This window comes from Lithobates pipiens, unplaced genomic scaffold, assembly GCF_037356315.1.
Source record: "Lithobates pipiens isolate NorthernLeopardFrog02 unplaced genomic scaffold, aLitPip1_a1.2 Scaffold_18, whole genome shotgun sequence".
In the NCBI taxonomy this organism is placed as follows: domain Eukaryota; kingdom Metazoa; phylum Chordata; class Amphibia; order Anura; family Ranidae; genus Lithobates; species Lithobates pipiens.
In genome coordinates this window covers 636,362,269-636,383,786 of record NW_027507758.1, presented here as the reverse complement: position 1 = coordinate 636,383,786, position 21,518 = coordinate 636,362,269, and the positions used below count along the sequence as shown (strand labels likewise).

Sequence of the window (21,518 nt, the reverse complement as noted above, 5' to 3'; positions counted from 1 at the left end):
TTTTGATGCAATGCTTTGCAGCAGGGCTAATTCCTGCAATAAAACAAGAGTATATGGCAGAGGTTGCAGTGTGGTGGCACCAGCACCATCAGCCCAATTTTTCTGCCCCTGTTTAACAGGGGCGTTTAATTACAATTTTTGATGCAATGCTTTGCAGCAGGGCTAATTCCTGCAATAAAACTAGAGTATATGGAAGAGGTTGCAGTGTGGTGGCACCAGCACCAGTGCCTAAGGCCCAATTTTTCTGCCCCTGTTTAACAGGGGCGTTTAATTACAATTTTTGATGCAATGCTTTGCAGCAGGGCTAATTCCTGCAATAAAACTAGAGTATATGGCAGAGGTTGCAGTGTGGTGGCACCAGCACCAGTGCCTAAGGCCAAATTTTTCTGCCCCTGTTTAACAAGGACATGTAATTACAATTCTTGATATAATATTTCACAGGAGGGCCCCTTCCTGTGCCCACCCAGAGTAACGGTGAGGACTTATAGTGTTGTGGCACCAGCACCACAACCACCAAAGGTCAATTTTTCTACCACTGTTCAACAATGGCATGTAATTACAATTCTTAATATAATCATTCACAGCAGGGCGCTCCAGCGCCCACCAAGAGTCACTTTGAGGGCTTACAATGTTGTGGCAAAACCAACACCTTGTTCCACCATTTCTGCAGAGCATATAGGGCAGGCCCCTACTTTCAAACATCCAACTTACAAACATCTCCTACTTGCAAACGGAAGGAGACAACAGCAAGTGAGATGAAAAAAGATGGACGACAAAACAAATTATACAGGGGTGATAACCCTTCCCTATGTTTTCCAAAAAGCTTAAAAATAGTTTTTTTGACTGGAGCTACACTTTAAAAATGTACCAGTTGAAAATTACAAACAGATTCAACTTAACACAACAAACCTACACAGTCCCTGTCTTGTTTGCACCGCCTGTATACTGCTGTTCTGAGTATATAGGGCCTGGGGGCCACACGCATTTCCTTTTTTTAATATGGGTACGAGGTTCCCCTTAATATGCGTACAAGACCCAAATAGGCTGGTAATGGGCAGGGAGGGCTACCCATGCCATTTTTCTCAATGATTTTCAACCATCTTGCAGGAACCAGATATAACATTAAAACCGCAAGCAGTTTTAAATGGTGTTATTTCCGTTTAATGTCATTTTGTGCAGGGACTGTTCTAAACACGGGAAACACGTGGCACTTCACAGGCATACTACAGACACCCCCCAGGCACCATATTTAAAGGAATATTTCACTTTTTTTTTTCACTTTAATCGTCATTAAAATCAGTGCTCCCGCCAAAAAGGCCATTTTTAAAAACATTTTAGGCATTGACCCATGTCCCCTGGGGCAGGAGCCAGGTCCCCAAACCCTTTTTAGGACAGTATCTTGCATATTTAGCCGTTAAAATTAGCACTTTTAATTTCGAACGGTCGAGTCCCATAGACTTCAATGGGGTTCTAACGTTCGTACGAATTTGGGGTCCGTTCGAAAGTTCTGGTGCGAACTGAACCGGGGGGTGTTCGGCTCATCCCTATTATGCTGTTTTAGCCCAAATCCAGTAGATGGTGGTCTGCACTCCAGTATTCAAGTCACAGTGGTGAACATATATGAAGATGGATCGGTGTATGTGCATGGAGAGATACACATTATGTGGACTGGATTGTGCTAATAATGACACATTCTATCAGTTTATGTTGTATATTCATTCACTGAGGGGTGTCTAAATAGTCTGGGTATTGACATCCTGAGATTTATTTATTTCATATTGTATTATCATTTCTGACATGAACTGTTGTTTTGGGTAAACTTTATAGTTTTGAAGGTTTATTACTACGGAAGATTTCACATTAGGATCTTGAATCTGGGGTTTGATTTATATTATTTAGAGCCAAGTGGGGTTTCTACTATTTATATCAGGGATATGCAATTAGTGGACCTCCAGCTGTTGCCGAACTACAATTCCCATGAGGCATAGCAAGACTCTGAAAGCCACAAGCATGACAGCCAGAGGCAGAGGCATTATGGGACTTGTAGTTTTGCAACAGCTGGAGGGCCGCCAATTGCATATCCCTGATTTATACGAATACCGCATTATGGCCACTAGATTGAGCCAATGAAATCGCTCTATGAAATCAAATATGTCCAATATTCATCATGGCTGGGTGAATGCCAGTCACATCCATTCAACTATTTTTTTTTTTTTAAACAGACCTGTAAATGTTTGTGAAATCTTACGCCACAAAATGTACTCAAAGGTAATGACTCAATTTTATTTTTCTACTGCTATCAATGGCCAAAACGGTACAACACTTCATCCATGTCTTTGGTGATCTCTGATCTCCTTATCAACTGTTTCTTACATGATGAAGATCAGCCATGGAGTATATCTGAGGTGTATATCAGGGTGTGCTTCTTCCCCACATGAGAGCTGTGATGTCCAGCAACATTCATATAGAAGACATTTCCCGCACTCAAGGCACTAATACACCTCGAGGGTTGTGTGGGGTCCCTGATGTACAGGAAGACAGGACTTCAGTGAGGAACAATTCCCTCACTCAGGGCAGGGAAGTGGCTTCTCCCTTGTGTGAGATCTCTGATGGCTGTAAAGACTGGACTTCTGTGAAAAACATTTCCCGCACTCAGTACAGGAATAAGGCTTCTCCCCAGTGTGAGATCTCTGATGTGTGTAAAGATGGAACTTCCGTGAAAAACATTTCCCACACTCAGGACAGGCATATGGCTTCTCCCCCGTGTGCAATCTCTGATGCCTGTAAAGACCAGACTTCCGTGAAAAAAAATTCCCGCACTCAGGACAGGAATACGGCTTCTCCCCCGTGTGAGATCTCTGATGTCTGTACAGACTAGAATTTTCAGAAAAACGTTTCCCACACTCAGGACAGGAATACGGCTTCTCCCCCGTGTGAAATCTCCGATGTCTGTAAAGACTAGAATTGTCTGAAAAACATTTCCCACACTCAAGACAGGAATATGGCTTTTCCCCGGTGTGAGATCTCTGATGTCTGTAAAGATCGGACTTCTGTGAAAAACATTTCCCGCACTCAGGGCAGGAATACGGCTTCTCCCCTGTGTGAGATCGCTGATGTATGACAAGCTCTGATTTTTGTATAAAACATTTCCCACACTCAGGACAGGAATGTGGCTTTACCCCTGTGTGAGATCTTTTATGAACATTAAGATTGGATTTAAATTGAAAACACTTCCCGCACTCAGTACAGGAAAAGCTCTTCTCTGTTGGAAGGACGGCCCCGTCCCTCACAGTCTGAGGTTCCTCAGGATAAGAGGAATACGATGGTCCATCTACACTGTGTGGTGCCGGATGGACATTTGAGGTAGTCGGGTTTTCTCCTGGACTATACTGTGTGATGTCCTCATCTTCTACTTTACAGTCTGGAGACAAAGTGAGACAATCCTCTGAGGTTTTCCTCATCTCCCGTCCATCTACTAAAATAGAAATACAAAGATTATTACTAGACATCAGCTGATTGGTTCCCCTAAACCAGGACTCCGCCCACATCAGGCAGCTTTGTCTCTGAGGATATTACAATTCCCCCCTCAAGGTAACTAGTAAATGGGTCCTCTGATCTCCTAGCAGATCATTTCTTTATTCATGGACCTTAGTCAGAGAGTGAGGAAACAACGAGAACTGTCTTTTATAGGAGTGACAGTGATGAGGGGATTATAGGACGAGTGTCCCCTCCCCCTCTATCACTCATTGCCATCTTCCCAGCACAAGAAGTCCTGCACTTCCTTATTTAGTCCATGATTTAGTCATGAATAACAGCGGGGCTGAGCCCCACCAGAGGTCAAAGAGTGAGGATGGGGGGAGAACAACCAAGATGAAGACTGGACTGATCCTGAAGACCCCCATCATTGGGTTATTGACTCCTCCCTCATTATCACTTTCTGTTTAAGGTTCCAAACTTTGAGGATGTTATCACATTATCATTAACATGTAAAAGTCTGTGCTCCAATCAAATCATCAGATATAAAATGTTCAGCTGGTAGGAAATGGGTGTAAAAGAGGTAAGGCATATGCAATATGTACAACGTATTATGTAGGATACAACAGTTAGAATTTTATAGTATCAGAATAATGTAATGTACAACATAGAATATATAGTGCAGGGGTCAGGAGTATGTAATGTACAATATAAAGTATACAGTGTAAGGGTCAGGACTCATAATATTGGTATTCAGTAATCATTGAAAGCCTAAATGTTTACACGAGACAAGTTGCAGAGGTCCCACACCGCTGCCTCCCATCTCCTGAGACTGCACTCGGTGACTTAGGTGACCTAGGCCCGGCACAGCCAGCAGACAACAGAGCAAGTAATCCTGGGGGGGATTGTTCTGTCAGACTTCTTTCCATACCCGGGTATGAAGACCCAAAGCACATACCCCAGGTGCCTAGGTCTAGTAACATCTATGGTGAAAATGAACATTTCTTTATTGTACATCACGGGACACAGAGCAGCATAGTAATTATTATGTGGGTTATAGGCCACCTTCAGGCGATGGACACTGGCATACCCAAGACAGGACGTTTCCTCCCTATATAACCCCTCTCATACAGGGAGTACCTCAGTTTTTACAACAGTGTCGGTGACAAAGGTGTTGGTCATGATTAAAGATGTGCTACGAGGAGCTCCTCTGGAAGGATCCTTACTAGATCAAACAGCCTTTTGTAAGACCAGATCCATCCAAAGTGCCACTGAGGCCAAAGTGGATGGTACCCGGGCCTCGTAAAAGAATGAGGTTTTTCCTGTAACGCCTATACTTGGAGGGCTGGACCCAGAGATCCAGTACTTTGGTCATGCATCTAATACCATAACGTTTTCTGGCAGGGTGCTATACAGGTCCAAGGGAGTTGACCTCAGATAAGAAAGGGACCCAGTCCTTGAAGGTTTTTTTAAAAACATAGCCTTCCGTGATGGGTGAAGGTTGTGTCTGTCTGCTTACCAACAGTATCCTGCAGCGGGGAAATGTTAAGTGAAGAATCCTAAGGAACTTTAAGTTCACTTATGAATTTCTTCTTTTTGAGTAAATGTGGTCATGCCTAGTTTCTACCACTAGAGGGTGTGAGAGCACATACCTTTTACATGCTCCTCAGTATCTCGCTCTGTGTCAGTAGGAGACGGCGTGCTTAGCCTCCAGGAGGATATTGCAGGGGGGGATTCTTGGATGTTCCATGGATATGCTTGCACGTTCTACAGGCGGCTCTTTTCCGCCCCGGGAGCAAGGGTGATGGAGGCCACAGCGGATGGACTATAACCCCCCTCGGGGGTCGCGGTAGCTCCCCCCCCCACACCGGATCTGCCGAACGGCGTGCACGTGAGAATCAAAGATATAAAATAATAGAGCGAGGTGTGTTGGGGAGGGAAAGAGTATGGCTTAACGCAGCGCCGCGTGCATGACCCAGAGTTCACATGCACCACGCGGCGCAGGTGCAGGGCTGTTGAGCCCATAAGACAGCCTCTTGTAAGTGCAGCTGACTGATCTGAATGGACACAGGAGCAGTGGGGACATGTAAGCTGGTGCATACGGGCATTCCCAGGACATATTTACTCAGCATCAGGCTGAGCACTGATAGCAGCATTTTATTTTGCTGGACTATAGCTCAGCAGGTGGTGCGTTTGTTTTCTTTTAGTACTGCTGCTTTTTGTGCTTAGGACTATGCCTTCCAAAAAGGGGGGTACAAACACCTCAAAGAAGGGACCAAACGCATCACCTTTGGGCACTGAGGATCCTAATCATGCCTTTTCAATGCCATGTTACCCTGAAGGACCAGAAGTGGCTGGCCAGGGTGAGCCATTGGCACCATTAGATGTTGCAGCTGTTTCCAACATTTCAGCCCCTGTCTATGTAACTGAGGACGTTTTATCCTCAACCCTGCTGGGGTTAGTAGAAAGGCTAGCTGCTTTAATCGCACCTTCGCACCCAAAGTGGGAGAAAATGCGATAGATCCCCCTCCCTCGCCCCTGGTCCTCTAACAAGGAAGCAGTCGACAAAGGAGGATGAGTTACCCTCAGGGGATCGGGAAGAGTGACAGACTAGTGGTTCCTCTTCTGAGGAATCAACTGTGGAGGAACCCTTTTCAGCCTCACAATCTGAACAATTGCTGGTGCAATCCCTTACAGAAATAGTCCATTCTGCATTCAAGCTGCCCCTAGCTGAGTCAGCTGAAAGGCCCGTTTCTTCCCTGGGTTCTCTAATACCTCCTCAGGCTCTGCATGCCTTTCCTGTCCATCCATTGCTGAAGCAACTTATATATGCTGAGTGGGATCACCCAGATAGGCATTATCTCCCTGCTAAAAAAGTTTTCAGCACTCTATCCCATGGAGGAAAAATTCACCAACAAATGGGGTATACCAGCAGTTGACACTGCTATATACTGTGTGAATAAAAATTTTACTTGTCCTGTAGACAATGCTCAAATGTTTAGGGATCCAACAGATAAAAGATTGGAATTCTTATTGAAAACCTCTTTTTCCTTGGCAGGTGCAGTAACTCAACTTGCGGTTGCAGCAGCAGGCATTTGTCAATCCCTAAAAGACCAGTTTAACCACTTCGGTACCGCGCTATTGCCAAATGACGGCATTAGCGCGGACCTACATTTCCGGGACTACGTCTATTGACGTCGTCCCGTGTACGAGCGGCCTGCGCCCCCCCTGAGGGGCGCGCGCGGCGCGCTCTGTGATCGGCGAGTCCATGAGACTCGCCTGATCACCGATCCGTGCAAGGGGTCGATCCCGACCCCTTATCATGTGATCAGCTGTCAGCCAATGACAGCTGATCATGTGATAGAACGGAGCCGGTAATCGGCTATTATTCCTCCTCGCGCTGACAGCGCGAGGAGAAAGAAAAAAAGCCGATCACCGGCGGCCGTGTTCGGGACATCAGTCCCGATCACGGCCAGTAATGTAAGCACTCACCTGCCCCCTGCCAGTGCCCACCTGCCCCCTGCAGTGACAATTTAATAAAAGTTAGTGCCCCCCGTCAGTGCCACCCAGCAGTGCCCACAGTGCCACCCAGCAGTGCCACCCACAGTGCCCACAATCTGCCTCAAAGGTGCTGCACCCCAGTGCTGCCCATCAGTGCCCAGCAGTGCCACCTATCAGAGCCACCTATCAGTGCCACCTATCAGTGCCCATCTATCAGTGGTACCCATCCGTGCCACCCATCCGTGCCACCCATCCGTGCCACCCATCCGTGCCCATCTTATCTGTGCCCATCTTATCTGTGCCCATCTTATCTGTGCCGCCTTATCTGTGCCCATCGGTGCCGCCTTATCTGTGCCTATTAGTGCCGCCTTAACTATGCCTATCAGTGCCCACCAGTGCAGCCTATCAGTGCCCACCAGTGCAGCCCATCAGTGCCCACCAATGCAGCCCATCAGTGCCCACCAATGCAGCCCATCAGTGCCCACCAATGCAGCCTATCAGTGCCGCCTAATCAGCGCACTTCAATGAAGGAGAAAAATGACCCGTTTGCAAAATTTTAGAACAAACTATTAAAACATGATTTTTTTTTTGCATCTTTTTTTGTTTGTTTAGCAAAAAATAAAACTCCGAGCTGTAACTAAATACCACCAAAAGAAAGCTCTATTTGTGGGAAAAAAATGATAAAAATTTCATTTGGGTACAGTGTTGTATGCCCGCGCAATTGTCATTCAAAGTGCATCAGCGCTGAAAGCTGAAAATTGGTCTGGGACTGAGGGGGGTTTAAGTGCCCAGTAAGCAAGTGGTTAAACAGGCTTTCAAGGTGATCACTGTTCAGCAGGCCCAGGACTTAGCTGAGCTGCCAAGGGCATTATGTTTTGAAATTGATGCCATTAATGATTCTATTCACCCAGCGTCACGATTTACACTCTTGCTAGTGCATATGCGTAGGATCCTGTGGTTGAAAAATTGGTCAGCCGAAGCACCGTGCAAAAACTCCTGGCTGAGTTTCCTTTTCATGGGGAATGGCTGTTTGGGGATGATTTGGATAAATACATCCAAAAAATTTCAAGTGAAAAAAGTACCCTTTAAATGTCCCTCCTTTAAACTGGCTTCTTCTCCAGGGCTGGGGCATCAGCATCTAGGCAGTTGTGACGGCCTCCACCATCAGGTTCAAGTTGTAAACCTCAAGGTCAAGCCCAGGGACAAACGAAGTCCTGGGGAAGGAAACCTAGAAAACAGAATTCTAAGACCTCTTTATGAAGGGGTGCTCCCCACTCACTCGGGAGGTTCTCAGAAGTTTGGCAGGAAGAGATTCAGGACAGATGGGTCATCTCCACAATAGCTCTAGGTTACAAACTAGAGTTCAGAGAGTTCCTGTCCCCTCGTTTTTTGAGGTCAAGCGTCCCCAAAGATCCAGAGAAAAGGAAGTCTCTGTTTCTAGCATTAGAACTCTTGATGTCTCAAGGGGTGATCATGGAGATTCCCACGGAGGAGCAAGGGTTGGGGTTTTATTCAAACCTCTTAACGGTGCCCAAACCAAGTGGAGATGTCAGACCCATTCTAGATCTCAAAGATCTGAATTGGTTCCTGAATATCCGCTCCTTTCGCATGGAGTCGTTTGGGTCGGTAGTTTCCATCCTACAAAGAGGGGAACTTCTGGCGTCAATCGACATCAAGGATGCATACCTACATGCGCCTATTTTTCCCACTCACCAGAAATATCTGCAATTCAAAGTGGAACAGCACCATTTGCAGTTTGTAGCCTTGCCCTTCGGTCTAGATACTGCACCCCGGGTATTTACAAAACTTCTTAGCAGGATCAAGTAGGAAAGAAAGCCAGTAATTCTTGTAGCCCCAGCGTGTCCCAGAATGTCCTGGTATGCAGAGTTCATAAAGATGGCAGTAGGGGACCCATGGACCCTTCCACCACATCCAGACCTACTCTCGCAGGGGCCAATATTCCATCCTACCTTACAAACTCTAAGTTTAACGGCTTGGCTATTGAAGCCCACATTCTAAAGAATTGCGGACTCTCCGGGTCAGTGGTTTCTACCTTGATTAATGCGAGGAAACTGGCTTCCAGAGTCGTATATTATAAAGTCTGGAGGGCTTATGTTTCCTGGTTTTAATCCAAGGGTTGGCATCCTCGGAAATATAGCATAGGTAGAATTTTTGCCTTTCTACAATTAGGGGTAGAGATGAAGCTGGCCTTAAGTACTATCAAGGGTCAAGTCTCAGCTTTATCGGTATTATTTCAAAGACCATTTGCTTCGCATTCTTTGGTCCGGGTTTTTATGCAACGGGTAACGTGGCTTAATCTGCCAGTTCGGTCACCCTTGAACCCTTGGGACTTGAATTTAGTTTTGTCGGTATTGCAAAAACAGCCTTTCGAACCGATACAGCATACTGCCTTGGTCCTTCTGACAAGAAAATTTATTTTTCTGGTTGCTATATCCTCTGCAAGAAGGGTATCAGAGTTGGCTACTCTTTCTTGTAAAGAGCCATATTTAATTATTCACAAGGACAAGGTGGTGTTGCGTCCTCATCAAAGTTTTTTGCCTAAAGTGGTGTCAGGTGTCCATCTAAACCAAGATATTGTCCGACCGTCCTTTTTTTTTCCAGAACCCTGTTCTGCGGAAGAGAAATCACTACATTCCATTGATGTAGTGAGAGCAGCCAAGGTCTATTTAAAGACGACTGCTCAGATTCGGAAGACTGATATTTTATTTGTGCTGCTAGAAGGTCCTAGGAAAGGACAAGCAGTGTCAAAATCTACTATTTCAAAGTGGATTCGGCAAGTTATAATTCAGGCCTATGGTTTAAAAGGGAGAATTCCACCTTTTTCAAGTCAAAGCACACTCCACCAGAGCAGTTAGTGCATCATGGGTAGGGATGAGCTTCGTGTTCGAGTCGAACATACGTTCGACTCGGACATCGGCTGTTCGCCCGTTTGGCGAATTCCGAACGTTATGGGCCTTTGGCGCCAAATTCGTGTGGCGCTCAAGGCCCACAATGCACTGCGATAGGGCAGTGCATTGCTGGCCAAGTATGCACTGTGACCCCGCATGCTTGGCCAATCACAGCGCCGGCAGCGAGGAGAGCCATGATTGGCCACAGGCAGGATGCCTGTAGCCAATCATAGCTCAGGCTGTGTAGTACACGCCCCACACTATATAAGGCCGCCAGCGCGGCGGCCTTGTGTAGTGTGTTGGCGTCTGAAGCAGTTAGTGGGTGTTCTGTGTACCTTCAACACAGTATACACCGATCGTTATCGGCCGATTTTCGTTCTTGCTCTTCTGTAGTGGTTGTTGTTGCGTGCCCTGACCGCAGTATACACCGCTATATTCACCTCACCTATATAGCTAGTAATCTATCTTTTATAATAGAGCTTGCAGTCAGTAGTGTTAGGAGCTTGTGCGTGCTGTCTGCGTGCTCTGTACCCAGTACACACCGCTATATCCACCTACATAGCTCTTCTCTATTTGAGCCATCTGCAGGAGTTATTGGAAGTTGTGTGTGCCTCCAGCACAGCACAGTATACATCTGTATATACCCCTTTATCTAGGAGTTAGTGGGTGTTTTGTGCCTCCAGCACAATATACACCTGTATCTACCCTTTATTGCTGTTCTCTAATAGAGCCATCTGCAGGGCTTAGTGGGTGTTGTGTGCCTCCAGTACAGTATACCCCTTTATCTCTGGTGTTTTATAATAAAGGCATCTGCAGGAGTTAGTGGGTGTTGTGTGCCTCCAGCACAATATAAACTACCCAACTGCTGTTTTACCCAACTCCCTTCAGGCCATTACCATGTGTGGAAGGCCAGCAAGGAGAAGCAGACAGGCGCGAGCCGATAAAAGAGGGCAAGCAGGCTCTGTGTCTAGAGACAACAGTGCTGGTCGTGGACGCGGTGCATTGTCATCAGCACGTGGCCATGGGACACGCTTGTCCTTTTCGGCAGCTGGACATGTTGAGCCGCAACATGCCAACGACTTGGTAGAGTGGATGACCAAGCCCTCTTCATCCTCCTCATCCTCTCTCAGCCAGTCTCAGGGTACTAGCAAAGCAGCTGCCAACGCATCGTCTTCCCTCCTCTCAATGTCATCATCAGTGACTCCTTCCCTAGACCCACCACGTCCTCCTGAGGAGTCTCCTGAACTCTTTGAGCACAGTGTTGGGTACATGCTCCAGGAGGATGCCCAGTGTTTTGTAGCCTCTGATGATGACACTCAGCTAGAGGAAGGCAGTAGCGTGAATGCAGAGAGAGGGGATGCTCAAGAAGGACAGCAATCTGGCAGTCATGTTCCACAAGCTGTAGCATACTGCCAGGTTTGCTACAGCGATGAAGAGGGAGGGGATGATGAGGGCACTGACTCCACGTGGGTGCCTGGTAGGAGAGAGGAGGAGGAGGCACATGTCCAACGAGGCAGGATGCCCTCCGGGGGCCAGCTTAGGGGCAGCATACCGACTGAATCACACCGCAGAGCTCCGCCTGTGCAGGGCACTGCCTCTGCGCGTTATTCTAAAAGTTCTTTGGTGTGGGCCTTTTTTGAGACGAGTGCATCAGATCTCTCAAGCAACATATGTCTCAAGCGTATCTCACGTGGCCAAAACATCAGCCGCTTGGGCACCACATGCTTGACCAGACATATGTTGACCTGCCATGCAGCTCGTTGGCAAGCGTACCTCAAAGACCCACACCAAAGAACAAAGCGGACCTCTCCTTGCTCCTCATCAGCTGGCATCTCCAACCCCACTAGACCTTCAGTCCTCTCTGAAACCTGCTCTGAGAGGAATGAAGGTGTAGAATTAGGTGTGTCACAGCCAAGTGCTTCCGGGCACTCTGCTAGCAGTACACCCACGTCCGAATATAGCAGGCAAATGTCCCTGCCCCAGCTGCTGGAGCGGCAAAAGAAGTTCACTCCCAGCCATCCACATGCCCAGCGGTTGAATGCTAGCTTGGCTAAATTGCTAGCACTTCAACTGCTGCCTTTTCAGTTGGTAGACTCAGCCCCCTTCCGTGAGTTTGCACAATGTGCGGTTCCTCAGTGGCAGGTCCCCAAAAGCCACTTTTTCTCACGGAAGGCGATTCCGGCTCTCTACCGGCACGTGGAAGGCAATGTCCTTGCCTCGCCGGACAGGGCGGTCAGTGGTAAGGTGCATATTACCGCTGACTCATGGTCCAGCAGGCATGAACAGGGACGTTACCTGTCTTTCACGGCCCATTGGATCACTCTTCTGGCAGCTGGGAAGGATGCAGGACAAGGTGCAGTAGTGTTGGAGGTTGTTCTGCCACCACGCCTCCAAAATGCTACTATTGGTTGTGACACACCTCTCTCCTCCACCCCCTCCTCTTCTTCTTCCTCCATGGCCTCTTCCAGTGCTCTGTCCTCAGAACCAGCGGTGCTCCGTAGGCGTTCCAGGGGCTACGCAAGTACGCAGGCAAAACGATGCCATGCCGTGCTTGCGCTGGTTTGTTTGGGGGACAGGAGCCACACTGGGGCGGATGTTTTGTCAGCTCTGCAGGGGCAGGCCGAGAGGTGGTTGACGCCACGCCAGCTTAAGCCAGGAATGGTGGTTTGCGACAATGGCACCAACCTCCTCTCCGCCCTCCGACAGGGACAACTGACCCATGTGCCCTGTGTAGCTCACGTCCTTAACCTGGTGGTGCAGCGGTTCTTGGGCAGGTACCTGGGCTTACAGGATGTCCTGAAGCAGGCCAGGAAAGTCTGTGTGCATTTCCGCCGATCATTTAATGCCTGTGCTCAGCTGGCTGAGCTCCAAAAAGAGTTGAACCTGCCCAAGAACCGCCTTATATGTGACATGCCCACCAGGTGGAACTCAACGTTGGGCATGCTGCAGCGGCTGCACATGCAGCAGAGGGCCATCAATGAGTACCTGTGCGACTATGGCACCAGGACAGGGTTAGGGGAGCTCGGTTTTTTCTCACCACGCCAGTGGGGCATGATCAGGGATGCATGCACTGTCCTGTCACCGTTTGAGGAGGCCACAAGGATGGTGAGCACTGACAGTGCATGCATCAGTGACACTGTACCTCTTGTCCACCTTTTGGAGCATACGCTGCGTGGAATAATGGACAGGGCACTTGAGGCAGAACAGAGGCAGGAAGAGGAGGACTTCCTTGCCTCTCAAGGCCCCCTTTATCCAGACAGTGTTCCTGCTGTGCCACCCACCACACAGGAAGAGGATGAGGAGGAGGAAGAGGATGATGATTGTGTCAGCATGGAGGTGGAGGCTGGCACTCAGCATCAGCAGCAGCAGCAGTCTTGTAGGGATGATTTACAGTCCCAAGAAACCCGTGGACTTGTACGTGGCTGGGAGGAGGTAGCTGCGGATCATGTTGTCCTTAGTGACCCAGAGGACTCCGGACCGAATGCCTCAGCTAACCTACGCTGCATGGCCTCCCTGATTCTGCAAAGCCTGCGGAAGGATCCTCGTATTCTTTGGATCAAGGAGAGGGACCATTACTGGCTGGCCACTCTCCTTGATCCACGGTACAAGGGTAAGGTTGCCGACCTTATCTTGCCATCGCAGAGGGAGCAGAGGATGAGACATCTCCGGGAGTCCTTGCAGAAAGGTCTGTGCAACGCGTTCCCAGAGACTGGGAGGTTACAAACTCCTGGTCCTGGACAACGTGTTGCTGAGGCATCGGTCAGAAGGAGCGGTGGAGAAGGTGGCCGTCTGACTGATGCTTTCAGACAATTTTTTAGTCCGCAGCCCCAAGGTATGATCGTTTCCAGCACCCATCGCCAGCGTTTGATTTACATGGTGCAGGAATACCTAGGGGCAAGGTCAGACTTGGACACCTTTCCCACCAAAAATCCTCTGGCTTACTGGGTCTTGAGGATGGATCACTGGCCAGAGCTTGCACAGTATGCAATTGAGCTACTGGCCTGTCCTGCATCCAGCGTTCTTTCGGAACGCACCTCCAGTGCTGCTGGTGGCTTTGTTACCGATCACAGGGTGCGCCTGTCCACCGAATCAGTTGATCGACTGACCTTCATCAAGATGAATCAGTCTTGGATCACCCACAGCTACCAAGCACCTGAAGGTGATGTAACCGAATAATTTTTTTTTAAATATCACATCCCTTCAAGACTGCCTATGCTGATGCTGAGTGACTGTCCTGTTATGTTGATTGTCTATCCTCTTCCTCCTCCGCTGATATGTTGGAAGAACATTTCTGGTTCTGGGTGATGCCATCAGCCCAATTTTTCTGCCCCTGTTTAACAGGGGCGTTTAATTAAAATTTTTGATGCAATGCTTTGCAGCAGGGCTAATTCCTGCAATAAAACAAGAGTATATGGGAGAGGTTGCAGTGTGGTGGCACCAGTGCCTAAGGCCCAATTTTTCTGCCCCTGTTTAACAGGGGCGTTTAATTACAATTTTTGATGCAATGCTTTGCAGCAGGGCTAATTCCTGCAATAAAACTAGAGTATATGGGAGAGGTTGCAGTGTCGTGGCACCAGCACCAGTGCCTAAGGCCCAATTTTTCTGCCCCTGTTTTTTTTTTTTTTTTTGAAACAACGAGTTTATTGGTAAACGAGCCAGTAAAAAAATTTACAGTTTTGGTACATCCAACAATAGAGGGCAGCAACAAACAAAAACAGTTCACTGACATAGAATATTACAGGCCAGATCCATTAAAACTGTAACAATATACATATATGAACACATACACTGTAAGACGTACGGCGCAGACAAAGTGATAGTCTTTAAAAGCATATCCAGATTACCCACTGGTCCCTGGTTAGAGCAATGGGACAAACAACACATCATAAGTTCGCTCAATACATGAAAACTAATACGATCCATCACTGCCCTATCCCGCCCATTTTCTGCCCCTGTTTAACAGGGGAGTTTAAGTACAATTTTTGATGCAATGCTTTGCAGCAGGGCTAATTCCTGCAATAAAACTAGAGTATATGGGAGAGGTTGCAGTGTGGTGGCACCAGCACCAGTGCCTAAGGCTCAATTTCTCTGCCCCTGTTTAACAGGGGAGTTTAATTACAATTTTTGATGCAATGCTTTGCAGCAGGGCTAATTCCTGCAATAAAACTAGAGTATATGGGAGAGGTTGCAGTGTCGTGGCACCAGCACCAGTGCCTAAGGCCCAATTTTTCTGCCCCTGTTTAACAGGGACATGTAATTACAATTCTTGATATAATATTTCACAGGAGGGCCCCTTCCTGTGCCCACCCAGAGTAACTGTGAGGACTTATATTGTTGTGGCACCAGCACCACAACCACCAAAGGTCAATTTTTCTACCACTGTTCAACAATGGCATGTAATTACAATTCTTGATATAATCGTTCACAGCAGGGCGCTCCAGCGCCCACCAAGAGTCACTTTGAGGGCTTACAATGTTGTGGCAAAACCAACACCTTGTTCCGCCATTTCTGCAGAGCATATAGGGCAGGCCCCTACTTTCAAACATCCAACTTACAAACATCTCCTACTTGCAAACGGAAGGAGAATACAGCAAGTGAGATGAAAAAAGATGGACGACAAAACAAATTATACAGGGGTGATAACCCTTCCCTATGTTTTCCAAAAAGCTTAAAAATTGTTTTTTTGACTGGAGCTACACTTTAAAAATGTACCAGTTGAAAATTACAAACAGATTCGACTTAACACAACAAACCTACACAGTCCCTGTCTTGTTTGCACCGCCTGTATACTGCTGTTCTGAGTATATAGGGCCTGGGGGCCACACGCATTTCCTTTTTTTAATATGGGTACAGGGTTCCCCTTAATATGCGTACGAGACCCAAAGGGGCTGGTAATGGGCAGGGAGGGATACCCATGCCATTTTTCTCAATAATTTTCAACCATATTGCAGGAACCAGATATAACATTAAAACCGCAAGCAGTTTTAAAATGATGTTATTTCCGTTTAATGTCATTTTGTGCAGGGACTGTTCTAAACACGGGAAACACGTGGCACTTCACAGGCATACTACAGACACCCCCCAGGCACCATATTTAAAGGAATATTTCTTTTTTTTTTCACTTTAATCGTCATTAAAATCAGTGCTCCCGCCAAAACGGCCATTTTTAAAAACATTTTAAGCATTGACCCATGTCCCCTGGGGCAGGAGCCAGGTCCCCAAATCCTTTTTAGGATAGTATCTTGCATATTAGCCGTTAAAATTAGCATTTTTAATTTCGAACGTTCGAGTCCCATAGACTTCAATGGGGTTCTAACGTTCGTACGAATTTGGGGTCCGTTCGAAAGTTCTGGTGCGAACCGAACCGGGGGGTGTTCGGCTCATCCCTAATCATGGGCATTGCATCACCAAGTCTCCATGGCTCAGATCTGCAAGGCCGCAACTTGGTCTTTAGTTCATACATTCACTAGATTCTATCAGGTGGATATAAAAAGACATGAGGATATCGCCTTTGTGTGCAGTGTGCTGCAGGCAGCAGTATAGGTCCTCAAGTTTGATGGCGCCCTGCTTGTTGTGTCTCCCTCCCCTCAGATAGCATTGCTTTGGGATGTCCCACATAGTAATTACTATGCTGCTCTGTGTCCCGTAATGTACGATAAAGAAAATTGGATTTTTATAACAGCTTACCTGTAAAATCCTTTTCTTGGAGTACATCACGGGACATAGAGTTTCCTCCCCTCTTTTTGAGATATATGTATATTACTTTGCTACAAAAACTGAGGTACTCCCTGTGTGGGAGGGGTTATATAGGAAGTGAACTTCCTGTCTTGGGTGTGCCAGTGTCCATCACCTGAAGGTGGCCTATAACCCACATAGTAATTACTATGCTGCACTGTGTCCTGTGATGTACTCCAAAAAAAGGATTTTACAGGTAAGTTGTTATAAAAATTCTATTTTTGCTGCCAGCTGAACCCCAGAATCTCCATAAATCCAGTCTAGAGACATAAATCGTGTCTGCAACACAGAGAAGGAAGATTATCGGAGAGAAATGCAGGAATACAGGACGGGGAACACAGCTCAGGAAAGTGACCAGGGGGTTACAGGCTGATATCACCCAGCCCCCGCCCTACTCTGGACCAATCAGTGAGCAGTATGGGTGGAGGAATGTATTTAGTGTTAATGACCCACCTGTGCTGATCTCTGTAAGAGTGCCGTCCTCTAGAATTAGCCTCATTATTCCATTCTTCTCCATAGACTGCTGATCATCGCTCACATAAGTCTCTTCTTCTTCTTTCACCTCAACTTTAGAATCTCTCAGGTTTCCACTCTGAATAATAATAAAAATGACATCAGTGGTAACAATTCAGATAATGTACAGATCCTAATGATACTATCAGTGATTGTTCCTCATCTACCTGATGATGGTGGGGGATGATGTGACCTTCCTGTGTGGAATCCCGGGAATACAGAGGACGGGGACATCTCTCTGGTGGGTTCCTGGTATTTGGTGGCTCCATCATATCCTTGTGTCCTTCTGAAATCTCCTCCATCACTCCATACTCCTCATCCTCCTCTTTATACTCTTCTTTAACAACAATATTATCACCCCCGAGGTTTCCACTCTGAATATATAATAAAACATTCATTGTAACAATCATGCTGTGTATAAATCAGAACTACCAAGAATTGTCAATCATCTACCTGATGATGGTGAGGGATGGTGTGACCTTCTTGTGTGGAATCCCAAGATGGTCCCATGGTGTCCTGATACAGATCTTTGTGTTCTTTTAGAGACTCCTCCATCACCCCATCTTCATCATCCTCCTCTTTTATCTCTTCTTTAACCTCAACTTTAGAATCTCTCAGGTTTCCACTCTGAATATAGAATAAAAATGACATCAATGGTAACAATGCAGATAATGTACAGATCCTAATGACACTATCAGTGATTGTTCCTCATCTACCTGATGATGGTGGGGGATGGTGTGACCTTCCTGTGTGGAATCCCGGGAATACAGAGGACGGGGACATCTCTCTGGTGGGTTCCCATTACTGGATCCATCTGTAGGAAACACACACACTGACTGAATACATTGTTTCTATGTGTTTATCAGATGATGGGGGATCTAGGTGGAGCCTCCGTACTGCTCTCTCCTTTACAATAAAGTCTCCTCTTACCCGGTGATGTGAGGGGCGGCTGATTGTCCATCATGACGTCCTTGTAGAGATCCTTGTGTCTTTTTATATCTCTATTCTATCAGGGAGGGAGGTGGAGGCAATGTGATGGTCATATGATCACCAGATTTCACAGGAGAAAAACTGTAGGATAAGAACACAAATATTAAAATCAGATTATATTCCCAGAATCCTCCTCACCTCACCATTCAGGTCTACATTATATTAAAGCCCTACTCCAGACTGAGGTATAATTTTCCCACACAGGACCCCACAGGTTCAAAGCTTGTTGCAGGTATTCTGACGTCATTACATACAATGCAGGACCAACAGTCCCACTTTGCTAGTGAGGATGCCAAGGGTTCCCCCATATCCTAAGAGCATTCCAAAACAAAAAGAGATGGCGGGACATTAAGAGGAGGAGCTGATAGATCAGTGTGATGTCATAAGATTCTCTGACTCTGATTGGAGAAACATTGGGAGGAGGAGCTGTGAGGTCAGTGTGATGTCATAGGACATATAGACTCTGGATGGAGGGACATTTGGATGGGGAGATTTGAGGGGCCCTCTATATGAGGCTCCTGTACAAACCAAATCATTGTTCCTGGGTGTGTCCTTCCTCTCCTAAACTGAAGAGTGAACTTTGACCTTTACCATACAGAAATCTGTCAGGAATGTGAAAGTAAGCTCTCATGTGATCAGGTGACGTGCGGAGGAACGGAGTGTAAATAGCAGACAATTTTCTCCAGAGCTCCTAATGGTGAGGATGGATTTTGCTGAGTGCTGGTGCCAAGTTTCCACCCCCCAGGATCACTGCAGGTGTGGAGAAAAGCTGTGTAAGAGGATATGGAGGAGAGATGAGGAGGAGATCCAGGAATCAGGATAAAGGTCAGGACAAGCAACAGACGAGCGCATCCAAGAGATGAAGCCGGGGTCACTACACAGAAAATCAATCCAAGGAAACAACAGGCAGGACGAGGAATAGCAAGAAGGAGCTCAGAGACAAATGAGAATATTGCTCAGCCAATGGGAGATGATCTCAGCATGACTTACATAATGAAGGAGATGAGGGGGAGGGGAGGAAGTCACTTATGGTGACCATAGAGACATGGAAATTCAGCTGGTTCAGCAGGGATCGGTCACATTTCCATCCATGTGTGGTCACTGCCCGATAAAAGTCACTCCATCAGTGGCTGCAGCCAATAGCTTCATCACTGATCTGTGTATTCTGAGAGCGGAGGAGCGCCCCCCATTGTCAGAATACAATAGTGCAGCGGGGAGGATTCCCCCATCCCCCTCCAATGTGTGGATGGGGGAATCGATTAACCACTTAAAGACCAGGCCTTTTTTTCCAGACTTGGTTTTTACAAGTTAAAAACAAGTTTTTTTTACTAGAAAATTACTTGAAACCCCCAAACATTATACATTTTTTTTCTAACACCCTAGAGAATAAAATGGCGGTCGTAGCGATACTTTTTATCACACCGTATTTGCGCAGTGGTCTTACAAGCACACTGTTTGGGGAAAAATTACTTTTTTGAATAAAAAAATAAGACAACAGTAAAGTTAGCCCAATTTTTTTTATATTCTGAAAGATAATGTTATGCCCAGTAAATCGATACCCAACATGTCACGCTTCAAAATTGCGCCCGCTCGTGGAATGGCGTCAAACTTTTACCCTTAAAAATCTCCATAAGCAACATTTAAAAAAATCTACAGGTTGTGTGTTTTGCGTTACAGAGGAAGTCTAGGGCTAGAACTATTGCTCTAGCTTTATCGATTGTGGCGATACCTCACATATGTAGTTTGACCACCGTTTTCATATGCGGGCGCTGCTCGCGTATGCGTTCACTTCTGAGCGCGAGCTAGTCGGGAGGGGGCGCTTTAAAAAAAAATATCTTATTTATTTTATGTGATTTTATTTATTTTTACACAATTTAAAAAAAAAATGGGTCACTTTCATTCCTATTACAGGGAATGTAAACATCCCTTGTAATAGAAAAAAAAAGCATGACAGGTCCTCTTAAATATGAGATCTGGGGTCAAAAAGACCTCAGATCTCACATTTGGACTTACATGCAATAAAAAAAAAAAAAAATGTTGTCATTTGAAAAAATGACAACAGAAAAACGTCCCTTTAAGACGTATGGGCGGAAGTGACGTTTTGACTTCGCTTCCGCCCTGCTATAGTATGGAGACGGGTGGGGGGCCATCTTCCCCTCACTCATCTCCATACCCAGCCATGGACAGGTCCCAATCGCCTCTGCCGCTGCCGATGGCTCTGGTAAACGGCAGGGGGGGTTTCCCCTCTCCTGCCGCCGATAACGGTGATCATGCGGCAAATCTGCTGCAGAGACCACCATTGTCGTAAACCAGACTGCCAGCTCTAAAGATGGATACCTCGGTTCTGGCAGCAATTGCTACCGCTACTGAGATATCCATCTTCAAACTGCCGACGTATATGTACAGAAGCTGGTTGGCAAGTGGTTACATTATTTTCTCTAATCCCGCTGGATGAACGATGAAACTGAACCATGTATGGCCAGATTTGGAAGCAAAATATATTAATCATCAACTGATCTCCCCTGAAAGGGTTAATCTACATATTACCTCCTCTGCCACCAGATCCAGCAGTGTCTTCTCTCTACTCCTTACCAAATGTAACGCCCTCTCTTTACCTGACATCACTTCCTGTCTGTATTCCATAGAGACTTCCTGTCTGGGTAGAGGTGAGATCACCATCTTGTGGAGCTCAGAGGAACTGCAGCCCCAAGAAACATCTCGTAGCATGAACACGGCTGTTTCAAGCATAGAAATGAAGATGCCGCAAGCTGTTTGAGGAGTCGTGTTGAATTGTATAACAGGAACAGCAAACACAGAACAGGAAACAAGAAGTACAAGCAATGCAATATTACCATAGAATATATTACAATAGAGTCACTGTATTTGTATAAGAAGTCCATAACATCTCACTTTTTTTACATTCAATTCAAAAATGTATAAACAACCTAAAAACAGATTGTGAACTGCAGGGACGGACTGACCATTGGGCCACTCGGGCACTGCCCGAGGGCCCCGGGCCACTAGGGGGCCCCATCAGGGTTGTCAGCCTCAGTAAAACCAGGGACAGTATGTAAAAATCTGTGCTTATTTTTACATCTGTCTCTGAAATGTCCCTTACCGACATCATTTTGGTCTAAAAATTCCGACATTATAGCTGCCCCACCTCTCCAGTACCTTCTCAGCCAATAGAAACATGTCTGTGTATACTGTGTGTACATGTATGTGTATACTGTGTGATTGTATACTGTGTGTGTTTTTGTATACTGTGTGGCCCCATAATCTCTGATTGCCTGGGGGCCCCATAATCTCCTACTGCCCGGGGGCCCCATGAGTTGTCAGTCCGCCCCTGGTGAACAGTGCTAAACATAACATATTGTGTTACTGGTAGATACACTA

The 21,518-nt window shown here is 46.6% G+C and overlaps 1 protein-coding gene across 2 annotated transcripts; it reads right to left on the bottom strand.

Moving 5' to 3' along the window:
- Positions 1 to 2,264: 2,264 nt before the first annotated feature.
- On the bottom strand, positions 2,265 to 20,773 carry LOC143989674 (uncharacterized). 2 transcript variants are annotated; one of them, XM_077489938.1, is made up of 7 exons: positions 20,670 to 20,766; positions 18,063 to 18,203; positions 17,849 to 17,946; positions 17,586 to 17,759; positions 17,300 to 17,506; positions 17,073 to 17,211; positions 2,265 to 3,475 (listed from the first exon to the last, which is right to left on the bottom strand). In XM_077489938.1, exons 2-7 carry the CDS (start codon positions 18,094 to 18,096, stop codon positions 2,565 to 2,567), a joined length of 1,563 nt encoding a protein of 520 aa, XP_077346064.1. In that variant the 5' UTR covers positions 18,097 to 18,203; positions 20,670 to 20,766; the 3' UTR covers positions 2,265 to 2,564. The 2 variants fall into 2 exon arrangements, with proteins under 2 accessions (XP_077346064.1, XP_077346065.1); XM_077489939.1 differs by lacking the exon at positions 17,586 to 17,759 and having other exon boundaries at positions 20,670 to 20,773.
- Between the last annotated feature and the right edge of the window lie 745 nt (positions 20,774 to 21,518).

Coding starts and splice junctions, on each gene's coding strand:
- LOC143989674 (XM_077489938.1), bottom strand. CDS start 18,096: ATGATGGACAATCAGCCGCCCCTCACATCACCGG. Junction 17,947..18,062: donor GCCGCCCCTCACATCACCGG/GTAAGAGGAGAC, acceptor TGTTTCCTACAG/ATGGATCCAGTAATGGGAAC. Junction 17,760..17,848: donor CCATCCCCCACCATCATCAG/GTAGATGAGGAA, acceptor TTCTATATTCAG/AGTGGAAACCTGAGAGATTC.